This window comes from Tachyglossus aculeatus, chromosome 24, assembly GCF_015852505.1.
Source record: "Tachyglossus aculeatus isolate mTacAcu1 chromosome 24, mTacAcu1.pri, whole genome shotgun sequence".
Lineage (NCBI taxonomy): Eukaryota > Metazoa > Chordata > Mammalia > Monotremata > Tachyglossidae > Tachyglossus > Tachyglossus aculeatus.
In genome coordinates, this window is record NC_052089.1 from 27097526 (window position 1) to 27111375 (window position 13850).

General features: G+C 48.3%; 1 protein-coding gene across 3 annotated transcripts in view; it reads left to right on the top strand.

Moving 5' to 3' along the window:
• The first annotated feature begins 13243 nt into the window (after window positions 1-13243).
• Window positions 13244-13850, top strand: part of NCAM2 (neural cell adhesion molecule 2) — a 301463-nt gene continuing 300856 nt past the window's right edge. For all 3 annotated transcript variants that reach the window (XM_038766071.1, XM_038766072.1, XM_038766073.1), the window contains exon 1: window positions 13244-13331. In XM_038766071.1, coding sequence (XP_038621999.1) covers window positions 13277-13331 — 55 coding nt within the window. In that variant the 5' untranslated portion in view covers window positions 13244-13276. The remainder of the gene's footprint in view (window positions 13332-13850) is intronic.

The window sequence follows — 13850 nt, forward strand, 5'->3', positions numbered from 1 at the left end:
ATGCCACCCCTTAGTTTATTCATTCATCTGTTAATTACAAAATTGCTAGTTATTAGAAAATATGCTCATTACATCGTGAATTTACTTGGAAGTAACAGCATCTACCCACCTGCCGACCCCTGACTTTTCACTGGGGAAATTGATCACAGATCTGTGATTTCATAACGGGTCATTTCAGCACTTTTTTCCCCCCTTCTACCTCTCAGCCTTCATCTTCCATACTTTATGTAAACAAACCAGAGAAAAGCAATGTACAGAGCTTCTCTGTGCCTCAGTTTCCTCATCTGTAAAATGAGTTTTAAGACTGTGAGCCCTATTGTGCCCAGGGACTGTGTTCAAACCGATTAGCTTGTATCCACTCGAGCACTTAATAGAGTGCCTAGCACATATATAACACTTAGGAAATACGACATTTATTATTATTATTATCCCATTTGCCACTTGTCTACTGTGTGACTGTGGGCAAGTTACTACCCTTTTCTGGGCCTCAGTTCCTTCATCTGTAAAATGGGGCATCAATACCTGTTCATTCATTCAATCATACTTATTGAGCACTTGCTGTGTGCAGAGCACTGTACTAAGCACTTGTTCTCCTTCCTACTTTGGTGAGCCCCATGAGGTACAGGGATTGTGTCCAACCTGATTACTTGGGACTCTACCCCAGTGCTCGGCACATAGTAAGCATTTAACGAATACCACAGTTATTATGAACGTGTCATTTTTAAATGATAATTTGTAACGGACTCTAATCGCTCTTCTCCATCCATTACGTCTTGTTTGATGATAAACTCCCTGAGAGCAAGGGCTGGGTCTTCGGCCTCTTTTGAACGATCCCAAGCGCTTAGTGCAGTGCTCTGCACACAAGAAATACTTTTGATCGGTTCCTTGATGACCCCCTTCTGAGTCATTTTGGAAAGCATGACGTCGCTGTCGGTAATTTAATGGGAAGCAGTGTGGCTTGGTGGAAAGGGCTCGGGAGTCAGAGGTCATGGGTTCTAATCCCACCTCCACCACTTGTCTGCGGTGTGACTTTGGGCAAGTCACTTCACTTCTCTGGGCCTCAGTTACCTCAACTGGAAAATGGGGATGAAATGTGTGAGCCCCACATGGGACAACCTGATGACCCTGTATCTCCCCTAGTGCTTAGAACAGTGCTTGGCACATAGTAAGTGCTTAACAAGTACCATCATTATTCTTCTAGACTGTGAGCCCATTGTTGGGTAGGGACCGCCTCTATATGTTGCCCACTTGTACTTCCCAAGCGCTTAGTACAGTGCTCTGCACACAGTAAGCGCTCAATAAAGATGATTGAATGAATGAACGCCTGTCTCCCCCCTCCATCATAAGCACCTCATCAGCAAGGAATGTGTATACCAACTCTATTGTATTGTAGTCTCCCAACCGCCTAGTACAGTGCTCTGCTCACAGAAGGCACTCAGTAAATAATATTGATTGATTGCCTGATGAGCCATTGGGGCCTTCAGTGGAGGAAATGCTCTCTCAGTTGGGTATGGTTTCTCCATGTGTCTCAGAGTATGAATTATGCAGTAGGGCCTGTGGTGGAATGGATGCTAGCGCTGCTTTAATTGTGTTTGCTGTGTTCACCGGGAAGCATTCTGCTCGGATAATTACTCATCTTGGAGAAGATCAGCAATTTGGCTCGTGAACACTTCAGAAAATTACTCAAAATGTAGCAGGAAGACGATTTCCGCCAAACCCTTACAACGAGCCGAGGGGAAAGGAACACTTCCTTCTTCACTTCCTCCCACGATGGTTCCAGACATTCCACACTCTTCGTCGTCCCAGGTTTATTCCTCATTGTGGTGGCATTTGTTCTTTTTTGTTGCTCCTTTGCAGGTTGTTTAGATAAAAAATATAGGCCTGATTATTTCATATTTACAACGAAGTGGTTATTTTAAGCTATTTAAGTTACTTTTAAGGTTATTTTTAAGCTGTAGGGACAGAGGGGGCTGGTGAGGGCTTTTGTGGAGATTTTTAAGCAGTCGGCATTATCAGCGAATAAACCCAAGAATCAGCCCTGGAGGTCAACAGTTATCATGCAGGAAATGGCTAAATGCCACTTTTTCTGATGACTGAGGATGTAATTTATTTCTATTAATGTCTGTCCTCTTCTCTAGGCTTTAAGCTCACTGTGGGCAGGGAATGTTTGTCGATTGTTATACTGTACTCTCCCACGCCCTTAGTACAGTGCTCTGCCCACAGGAAGTGCTCAATAAATACGATTGAATGAATGTGATGACTATAGTAGTGGTAGAATTTATTGAGCACCCTCTTGATACAGTGCACTGTACTAGATGCTTGGGAACTGTAAAAAATAAAAAAAAGCAATGCATTCATTACCCACAAAAAGTTCTCACCAGAGCTAGGGGGTGAGACATAAATTATTTAGATTAATGACTGTAAGTTCCTTGTAGGCAGAGAACTCTTCTGCCACCTCTGTTATATTTTACTCTCCAAAGACCTTAGTACAGTGCTCTGCACATAGTAAGAGCTCAGTAAATACCATTGACTGTCAAACCCATTTACACTTGCTAATATTTGTTTTTACTGATTGACGATCGCTTGAACCAAAATTTGACTTCCATTCGTCAACTGCCTTTTACCAATATCTCGGGAGCTGCTTGCTTACTGAAATGCAGAGAAGCAGCGTGGCTCAGTGGAAAGAGCATGGGCTTTGGAGTCAGAAGTCGTGGGTTTGAATCCCGGCTCTGCCACATGTCTGCTGAGTGACCTTGGGCAAGTCACTTAACTGCTCGGAGCCTCAGTTACCTCATCTGTAAAATGGGGATGAAGACTGTGAGCCCCACGTGGGACAACCTGATCACCTTGTATCCCCCCCAGCGCTTAGAACGGTGCTTTGCACATAGTAAGCGCTTAACAAATGCCATCATTATGATTATTATTATTAGAAAAGTGAAGTGACTGGTCCACAGCCACACAGCAGACTAGTGGTAGAGTTGGGATTGGAACCCATGACCTTCCTTCTCCCAGGAGGATTCATTAGCCACTACGCCATCCTGCTTCTCTACCAACTATCGACTTCTCTCTCAACTCTGTTATTCTGTACTCTCCCGGGTGCTTCGTACAGTGCTGTGCACTCAGTAACCCCTCGATAAATATGATTTATTGATCGACTGAGCTGGTGGGATGGGTTGCGGATAGTACCAATCAATCAATTGTATTTACTGAGCGCTTACTGTGTGCAGAGCACTGTACTAAGCGCTTGGGAAGTACAAGTTGGCAACATATAGAGACAGTCCCTACCCAACAGTGGGCTCACAGTCCAGAGGGTCCTGGTAGAGAGAAGCCACTATCCATTACAAGTGGGGAGAGGTGGAGCCGGTGGAAAGGTTGCTGTGTTTATCAACTTGGTTTCTTTCGCCGTCCTCCTATTGACAAATAACCAGGGCTGTCAACTCCCAAATAAACAAAGTCCTCTGAGCTCAGAAGTCAGCAGCAGACCTTTGCTTTGAATTACAAAATAGCCAGAGATTTGAATTATTCCTCCTTCAGAGCCTAGAAACTCTATTAAAGCGAGGGCTGTCGAAGCCTTGGAAATGAACAGGTGCTCCGAAAGACGGTGGCTTTATTGTTTGGGGCATTGAGAAGCAGTGTGGCGTGATCGATAGAGCCTGGGCCTCGGAGTCATGTGGTCATGGGTTTTAATTCCAGCTCCGCCACTTGTCTGCTGCGTGACCCTGGGCAAATCACTTCACTTCTCTGGGCCTCGGTTCCCTCATCTGTAAAATGGAGATCGAGACTGAGAGCCCCACGTTGAATAGGAACTGTGTCCAACCCCATTTGCTTGTATCCACTCCAACAGTTAGTACAGTTCCTGGGACATAGTAAGTACTTAATCAAGACCATGATTATCATTATTATTATTATCATTATTATTACTCACTGAGTAGTTGGGCTTTGGTTTTGATTTTGGGAACGATGTGTTTTGTTCATATTCCAGAGCAAGGAATGGACTCGGCCTTGAGATAGTTCAGTGGGGGAGGGAGAGTGTCTGGAAAAGTTTCCCTAATCACTTCAAAATTCCATCAATCAGTGGCATTTCTGGACTGTAAGTTCATCATTCATTCATTCAGTTGTATTTACTGAGCGCTTACTGTGTGCAGAGCACTGCACTAAGCGCTTGGGAAGTACAAGTTGGCAACATGTAGAGACAGTCCCTACCCAACAGTGGGCTCACAGTCTAGAAGGGGAAAATGTATTGAGCACTTACTGTTTGCAGAGCACTCTTCTAAGCATTGGGGAGAGTACACTATAACAGTAGACACATTCCCTGCCCACAAAGAGCTTACAGCCTAGAGAGGGAGACAGACATTAATATAAATAAATAAATTACCAATATGAAGGCCACTGAAGGATTGATTTGTATAGATTCAGCCATTTCTGGGTGCAGAGCACTGCACTAAGAGCTTGGGAAAGTGCAATACATTAGAGTTGGTAGACACATCCCCTGCCCACAAGGAGTTCACAATCCAGAGGGGGAGACAGGCAACAAAATAAAGTTCAGATAGGGGAAATGGCAGAGTAATAATAACAACTGTGGTATTTGTTAAGCACTTACTGTGTGCCAGGCACTATACTAAGCGCTGGGGTGATTGCAAGCAAATCGGGTCGGATGCGGTCGCTGTCCCACATGAGGCTCACGGTCTTAATCCCCGTTTCACAGATGAGGGAACTGAGTCCCAGAGAAGTGAAGTGACTTGCCCACAAGACCACACAGCAGACAAGTGGTGGAGCCAGGATTAGAACCCATGAGCTTCTGTCAGCTGTGTGACTTCGGGCAAGTCACTTAGCTTCTCTGTGTCTCAGTTCCTTCATCTGTAAAATGGGGATTAAGACTGTGAGCCCCAAGTGGGACAACCTGATCACTGTATCCCCTCAGTGCTTAGAGCAGTGCTTTGCACATAGTAAGCGCTTGATAAACGCCAGGCCCGTGCTACAAAGGTAGAGACAGAAATGGGGGTGTTGGGGTAAGAAAGGTGGAATTTCCATGGTCAGTATCCTGGTTGTTGACTAAGGGTGAAAAACAACAGCAGGAGTGGGGAATGCATCTGCTACATTGTGTCATACTCTCCCCAGTGCTTAGTACAGTGCCTTGCACACAGTATGTTCTCAATATATATGATTAATTGAGGGGGGTCTGGGGTCATGAGGGAAAGAGACAGTCTTGTGGAATCTGGGTAGACCAAGTGAGAGAGCCATTCTTTAAGACGCTTAGGTCGATCTTTTCATTCCGATTTCAGAGGGCAATTTGGGCACCTTCTCCTTCTAATCTAACTTTTCCAAGTGGGTGACAATCTCACAGTGGCATCAGCGTTAGCGGAGGTGACTTGTTTAAAGGATCTTTGAGAGTGAGACTAATTTTCGTGTGATAACCCGCTCTGAGTCATTTTTTTACCAAAGCGATTATCACCTTAACAAGGGCTTTGGCTTGCCGTGTTTCATGTGATCGACTGTTCAAGAACAAGGCGCGAAAAAATGAAGAAATTGTTAGTGACGGCAGCTTGCTAAAATGTGTTCCCCTTTCGTCTGACGGAAAACTTTGGGGTTTCTGATCCAGACTATGACGTTTATAAACCCCTCGCAGAATAGCGACGTAAGAAAATGGATCACAGTAACGTGGAGAGATTGTATGATTTAAAAGAATAGTTTTAATATTTTCTTCAAGGAAAAACTGAAGAAAAGCTCAGGGGATTAATAATTGCCAGTAAAAAAGACGGGCTTCCATGTCATTAGTTTCGCGAATCCTCTAAAAATGCCTGTCTTCAGTTCCCTTAAAGTTTCAGGAAGTGATTAGAGATGTAGTTTCTCCTCTGTACCTCTTCAAATCATCATCATCATCATCAATCGTATTTATTGAGCGCTTACTATGTGCAGAGCACTGTACTAAGCGCTTGGGAAGTACAAATTGGCAACAAATAGGGACAGTCCCTACCCGACAGTGGGCTCACAGTCTAAAAATCACATGTCTGTATTGTTATTAAACATGAAAGGGGCATAACAGAAGCATAATGTTGCTATTTGAATAACACAGCAAATTCCATTGTCATAGTAAAATAAAAATGTTAGAAGAGGACTCAACACATGTACTCCTAGAACGTAATTGCAAATCTAAAGTGGACCAGTCTGCCTTTCAACAGTTGATTCAAATTCTGATAATAATTGTGGCATGTAATAATTATGAAAATAGTAGTATTTGTTAAAGCACTTACTCTGTGCCGAGCACCCTAATGGACAAGATAGAACAAATTTGGGTGGGGGGAGTGTGGGGTTGGGTGTTTTTAGGGCAGGTCTTATATCCTATCTGTTACTTGGGGACCACGAAAGGGTCCTGAAAAAAGGACCCTTTGGCTTGACGCAAACCCAGTTTAGGATTTGGACTTAAGCCCCTTTCATTAGAAAGGGAGTCAGGGGATGAGAAGCAGCATGGCTAAGTGAAAAGAGCATGGTCCTGGGAGTTAGAAGGACCTGTGTTCTAATCCCAGCTCTGCCACTTGTCTGCTGTGGGACCTTGGACAAATCACTTCAGTTCTGTGTGCCTCAGTGCTCTCATCTGGAAAATGGGGATTAAGACTGTGAGCCCCATGTGGGACAGAGACTGTGGCCAATCTGACTAGCTTGGATCTACCCCAGCATTTAGAACGGTGCTTGCCACATAGGAAGCGCTAAACAAATATCATCATTATTATTATTCTGTGAAATAACCATAGGTGTGGAAGGTATGGCGTACGTCCTCTCTGCCTCCCAGAAAGGGGCCAGTTCTGGGTCCCTTTCTAGTCTCCATCTATACCCACTCCCTTGGAGAACTCATTTGCTCCCATGGGTTCAACTACCACTACTGTATGGATGATACATCTCAAATCTACATCTCCAGCCCTGATATCTCTCTCTCTCCACATTTCCTCCCACCTTCGGGACATCTTTACTTGGCTGTCCCTCTGACACCTCAAACTTAACATGTCCAAATCAGAACTTCTTCTCTTCCCACCCCCCGACTTTCCCATCCTTCCAGTCTCACAAGCCCCTAACCTCAGGGCTAACCTTGACTCCCCTGTCTCATTCAACCCTCATTTTCAGTCTATTGCTAAATCCTGTCTAACTTTCACAGTATCGCTGAAACATGTCCTTTCCTCCCTATCCAAACTGCTACCACGTTAATCCAAGCACTTATCCTATCACTACTTGATTAAAATATCAGCCTCCTCACTGACCTCCCTGCTTCCTGTCTCTCCCCTCTCCAGTCCATTCTTCCCGCTGCTGCTTGGATCATTTTTCTACAGAAACGTTCAGTCCTTATTTCCCCATTCCTCAAGAACCTCTAATGGCTGCCCATCCACCTCATCAGAAACTCCTCACTGTCATCTTTCAGGCCATCAATCCCCTTGCCCCCTCCTACCTCATCTCGCTGCTCTTCTACTCCAACCCAGCCCGCACATTTATATAATTGAATGAATAATGCCAACCTTCTCACTGTCCCTCTATCTCATCTATCTCACTGCCGACTTCTCACCCGTGTCCGGGCCTCTGACCTGGAATGCCCTCCCTCCTCAAATCTGACAGACAATGACTCTCCCCACACTCAAAGCCTTATTGAAGGCCCATCTCCTCCAAGAGGCCTTCCCTAAGCCTTCCTTTCCTTTTCTTCCACTCCCTTCTGCATCACCCTGACTTGCTCCCTTCATTCCCTACCCTCACCTTCCATCCCCACAGCATCTATGTACGAGAGCTGTAATTTATGAATTTGTATTACTGTCCGTCTCCCTCTAGACTGCAAGCTCGTTTGGGGCAGGGAATGCGTCTTTTATATTGTTGGGTTATACTCTCTCAAGCGCTTAGTGCAGTGCCCTGCACACACTCCGTGCTCAATAAATAGGATCGATTGGTTGATAGATAAAAACATAAAAAAGACCAGCACAGCCTGCTTCCCCTTCAGTGGAGACAGGAATACTAGTAACAACAAAAAGTGAGAGGAAAATCTAAATTCATTAATAAGTGGGTTGAATAAATCCATGAATATGAGGGAGCTCACTATCCATCAGTGCTCACCGTGTGCAGAGCACTAGACTAGATGCTAGACTCAAAGCTCGTTGTGGGCAGGGATCTAGACTGTGAGCCCACTGTTGGGTAGGGACCGTCTCTATATGTTGCCAACTTGTATTTCCCAAGCGCTTAGTACAGTGCTCTGCACACAGTAAGCGCTCAATAAATACGATTGCATGAATGAATGCATCTACCAACTCTGTTGTATTATAAGTGCTCATTAAATATCATTGAAGATGATGTTGACAAACAAGAGAAATGGTGTGGCTTAGTGGATGACAAGCAAGAGAAATGGTGTGGCCAGAGCACGGGCTTTGGAGTCAGAGGTTGTGGGCTCCGCCGGTTGTCAGCTGTGTGACTTTGGGCAAGTCACTTCACTTCTCTATGCCTCAGTTATCTCATCTGGAAAATGGGGATTGACTGTGAGCCCCCCGGGACAACCTGTTCACCTTGTAAACTCCCCAGCGCTTAGAACGGTGCCTTGCACATAGTAAGCGCTTAATAAATGCTATTATTATTATTATTATTATTCTCTGTGCCTCAGTTACCTCATCTGTAAAATGGGGATTGACTGTGAGCCCCCCATGGGACAACCTGATCACCTTGTAACCTCCCCAACACTTAGAACAGTGCTTTGCACGTAGTAAGTACTTAACAAATTCCACTATTATTATTATTATCATTATTATTAGAGGATAGAACACAGGCCTAGGAGTCAGACAGACCGGGCTTTGAATCCCGGCTCTGACACTTGTCTGCGGTGTGACCTTGAGGAAGTCACTTCACTTTTCTGAGCCTCAGTTCCCTCATCTGTAAAATGAGGAAGAAGACTGTGAGACCTTCATGGGACAGGGACTGTGTCCAACTTGGTTGCCTTGTATTCACCCTGGAGCTTAGTACAGTGACTGACATATAGTAAGTGCTGTAAAAAGGCCTTTTAAAAAAACGTAATTTTTAATGTGTGTGTGAAAGTACAATAGAGTAGGGAGACACGACTCTTGACCCCATTGGAGACTGTTGGGATATGGTGCCCACAGAAAGGAGGAATTCGTTGGGGGATGTCGACTGGAGGAAGAGGCTCTTTTAAGAAGGGTTTAGGCTGCAGTCTTTCTTGCACAGTGTATTTTTCTTTTGCTTTTTCCCACCTTAATGCTAATAAAAAAGTCAAAACAGGCAATTTCCTGGACGAGTAAATGAATAGGTAGGGATGCTTCACTTTAAAAACATCAATGAACCTGCAAATTGTCCTATTTGCAAATAATATTATGATCTTAACAGCCAGGCCTGCTGTCAAACGGGAATAAACAAAATCAGCAAGGGAGGAGAAGAAAGGAGGGAATCAGTCAATCACCTATTGTATTCCCAAGCACTTAGTACAGTGCTCTGCACACCGTAAACACTCAATGAATACAATTGATTGATGGATTGATTGGTCCCTGGGAGAGTCAAATAGCGAGAAAAGGCACCCACCACCCCACAAAGAGTGTATAATTGCAGGAGAAGCGGGTCAGAGGTCATGGGTTCAAATCCCGGCTCCGCCAATTGTCAGCTGTGTGACTTTGGGCAAGTCACTTAACTTCTCTGGGCCTCAGTTACCTCACCTGTAAAATGGGGATTAAGACTCTGAGCCCCCCGTGGGACAACCTGATCACTCCGTAACCTCCCCAGCACTTAGAACAGTGCTTTGCACATAGTAAGCGCTTAATAAATGCCATCATTATTATTATTATAACCCAAAGGAGAGGAAGGCAATCAAAAATCTCAGCTAAGAGTGGGAGGAAAAAGAGACCAAAGAAAGCTACAGCCGGCATTAGCGTTTCAGCCAATGTTGTCTTCATGTCCGTCTCTCCCTGTATATAATAATAATAATAATGGCATTTGTTAAGCGCTTACTATGTGCACACTGAACGCTCCCGGAGGGCAAGGAATGTGTCTGCTAACTGTTATAATGTACTCTCCCTGGAGCTTACTACAGTACTCGGCACATATCCATGGCTCAATTAATAGCAATGACGGATGGGTAGAGTAAATCGCCTCAGACCTGGGTGGTGCAATTGAGGAAAAAAATGACCGTTTTCCAGAGGAAGCATTATAAGGAATCTGAGACAAGGATGCAAAAGAGGAAGCAATTGCAAATCTCACAAATATCAATCATGTCTACATAACAAGTCTTTGTGTGTATGTGTGTGCGTGTGCGCATAGTGAGGTTAGGATTGTGGATCCGGAACTGGAGTCCGAAGGGAAGAAGGAGGGAACCAGTGGTATTTATTGAGTGCTTCCCACCTGCAGAGCACTATACTAAGCGATTGGGAATGTACCACATAATAGACAGAGTGTATCTTATCATCATCTTATCATCATCATTACAAAGCCATGCCTTCATCCCACTCAACCTCCACATGCACAACTCCAGCGCTACTTAGTGGAAAGAGCCCCGGCTTAGGAGGCAGAGGTCGTGGGTTCTAATCCCGCCTCCACCACTTGTCAGCTGTGTGACCTTAGGCAAGTCACTTAACTTCTCGGTGCCTCAGTTACCTCATCTGTAAAATAGGGATTGCGACTGTGAGCCCTACGTGGGATACACTGATAAACCTGTATCTACCCCAGCACTTAGAACAGCGCCCAGCACATAGTAAGTGCTTAACAAATACCAACATTATTATTATTATTATTAACTCCTTCCAGGTACAGGAGTTATCAATGTCATATTTATTAAAGGAGTTATTCCTTATTGTATTTATTGAATGCTTACTGTGTGCATCCAGGTAAAGGAGTTATCAATGTAATATTTATTAAAGGAGTTATTCCTTGTTGTATTTATTGAATGCTTACTGTGTGCAGAGCACTGTTCCAAATGCTTGGGAGAGTACAACAGACACATTCCCTGCCCACAACAAGCTTACATTCAGTGTGGTGGGGGGCAGGGGAGAGGAAACCAGACATCAATATGAATAAATAAATTGCAGATATATATGTAAGTAAGTGATGTGGGGCTGGGAGGTGGGGAAGAGCCAAGGGAGCAAGGCAGGGCGATGCAGAAGGAAGTGGGAGATGAGGAAAAGTGGGCCTTAGTCTGGGAAAGTCTCTTGGAGGAGATGGGTCTCCAGCTTAGAGAAGCAGCATGGCTCAGTGGAAAGAGCCTGGGCTTTGGAGTCAGAGGTCATGGGTTCAAATCCCTGCTCCACCAACTGTCAGCTGTGTGACTTTGGGCAAGTCACTTCACTTCTCTGGGCCTCAGTTACCTCATCTGTAAAATGGGGATTAAGACTTTGAGCTCCCGTGGGACAACCTGATCACCTTGTAACCTCCCCAGCGCTTAGAACAGTGCTTTGCACCTAGTAAGCGCTTAATAAATGCCATTATCATTATTATTATTACTATGATGGGTCTCCAATAAGGCTTTGAAGGAGGAGAAAGTCATTATCTGTTGGATTTGAGGAGGGAAGGCATTCCAGGCCAGAGGCGGGATGGGGGTGAGGGGTCAGCGGTCCGATAGACGTCCGGGCCGGGCACTTGTGTGGGTGGTTGGTGCGGGGTGGTCTGGTGATGGATTCTGATTGGGATGGGGGTCCCTCCAGCCCCCATCCAGCTATGTCCAGAGGTCCCTGCAGTTCACCCCCAGCTGACCCCTGTCTTCTGCAACGGGGGCTGGGGGGGGCAGGGGGTCCAGGGCACTGGTCAAGGGGATCAGAGGTCCGAGGGAGTGCTGGCTCCATCACTCTCCCCTCACTCCTCCCTTTCTCCACCTCCTCCCCCAGGGTTTTTTTTGCCCCATCGGGCCAGGGGAGGGGGAGCCATGCAGCTGCAAGACCCTCCAGTTGCCTCTGTCAGCTCCTGCTGTACCCAGGAGGTACCTTGGAGAGGGAGGGAGGAAGGGGAGAGAGAGAGAGGGAGGAAGGGGAGAGAGAGGGAGGGAGGAAGGGGAGAGAGAGGGAGGAAGGGGGACAGAGGGAGGAAGGAGAGAGGAAGGGGGGAGGAAGGAGAGAGGAGAGAGGGAGGAAGGGGGGAGAGAGGAGAGAGGGAGGAAGGGGGAGAGAGGGAGGAAGGGGAGAGAGGAGAGAGGGAGGAAGGGGAGAGAGGAGAGAGGGAGGAAGGGGAGAGAGGAGAGAGGGAGGAAGGGGAGAGAGGAGAGAGGGAGGAAGGGGGAGAGGGAGGAAGGGGGAGAGGGGAGAGGGAGGAAGGGGGAGAGGGGAGAGGGAGGAAGGGGGAGAGGGGAGAGGGAGGAAGGGGAGAGAGAGAAAAGATGGAGGAAGGGGAGAGAGAGAAAAGAGGGAGGAAGGGGGGAGAGAGGAAAGAGGGAGAAGGGGGGAGAGAGGAAAGGAGGAAAGGGGAGAGAGGAGAGAGGAAGGAAGGGGGGAGAGAGGAAAGAGGGAGGAAGGGGGAGAGAGGAAAGAGGGAGGAAGGGGGAGAGAGGAAAGAGGGAGGAAGGGGGAGAGAGGAAAGAGGGAGAAGGGGGAGAGAGGAAAGAGGGAGGAAGGGGGGAGAGGAAAGAGGGAGGAAGGGGGGAGAGAGGGAGGAAGGGAAGAGGAGAGGGGGAGAAAGGATAGAGAAGAGAGAAGGGAGAGGGTGGGAGGAGAGGGGGAGGAATGGGGAGGAGAGGGGGGAAGAAGGGAGGGAGGAAGGGGAAAGAGAGGAGAGGGAGGAAGGGAAGAGAGGGGGAGAAAGGGAAGAGGGGGGAAAAGGGACGGGGGGGGGAGAGGGGAGAAGGAGAGAAAGGAGAGTGGGGGGAGGGGGGGAAAAGGGTGGGAGGGGGTAGGGGGAGGAGAGGGAGAGGGCAGGGAGAGGAGGGAGACTAGGGAAAGGGAGGAAAAGAGAGAGGAGAGCGGCAGAAAGAGAAAGGGAGGAAGGTGGAGAGAGGGCGGGGGGGAGCGCACACCTGTGTCCGGCTCCCACCGCGCCGGAGGCACGTGGCGGGGGGCGGGGAGGGGGAGGGGAGGGGAGGGGGGATGCGGCGGAGGGATCCGTCCCCCGGCCGAGCGGGGGCGGGGGGAGCCGCGGGAGCGCGCGCGCGCGCCCCCCCCCCCCCCCCCTTCCCGGCGGCCCCGGATTGGCCGCCGCTCGGCGGGGCAGTCCCCTCCCGCGTCCGCCCAGCCCCGCCGAGTCCCCTCCCGCGTCCGCCGAGCCCGGGCGGCCACTCCGCCGGCGGCACCATCATCGGCGGCGGCGGCGGCGGCGGCGGCAGCGACGGTCGCCCACCATGAGCCGCCTCCTGCTCCTCCACCTGCTCGGGACGCTGGCCCCCGCCGCCCAAGGTAGGGCGGGAGGCACCCCCCATCCTGCATCCCCCCCACCCCCCCCCCAAAAAAAAGGAGCATCGAAAGTTGACGTCTTGGACGCCCCCACCTCGGAGGACCCTTCCCCTCCATCTCCCTTTGCACGGGGGGGGGGGGATAAAGGGGATGCTGGACCGCCCCCCCCCCAATTTTCCCTCCTGCTGGAGATGGTGGGGTTTTTTTTTTGGGGGGGGGGCTGGGAATAGGGCTGCGTGTCAGCCGTGCATTTGGGGGAGTCCAAAACGCAGACCTGGTCCTGGGCGTCCACGACGCACCTGGATGGGTGGGCAGTGTGTGTGTGTGGGGGGGTCTGCCTTGTTTCCATTTTTCCCCTCCCCAAATTGTAGCATCCCTAGCCATTCGGGGGAGTCTGGGGTCCGGGAAGGAGTGGATCCCTGTCGCGACAGCCAACAGTGGCGATGGGGGGGTCCCCCCATCCCCCCCACCTCCCTTTTTTTAGGGTCCACCCGAATTTGGGGGGGTGGGGGGAGAGAGGCC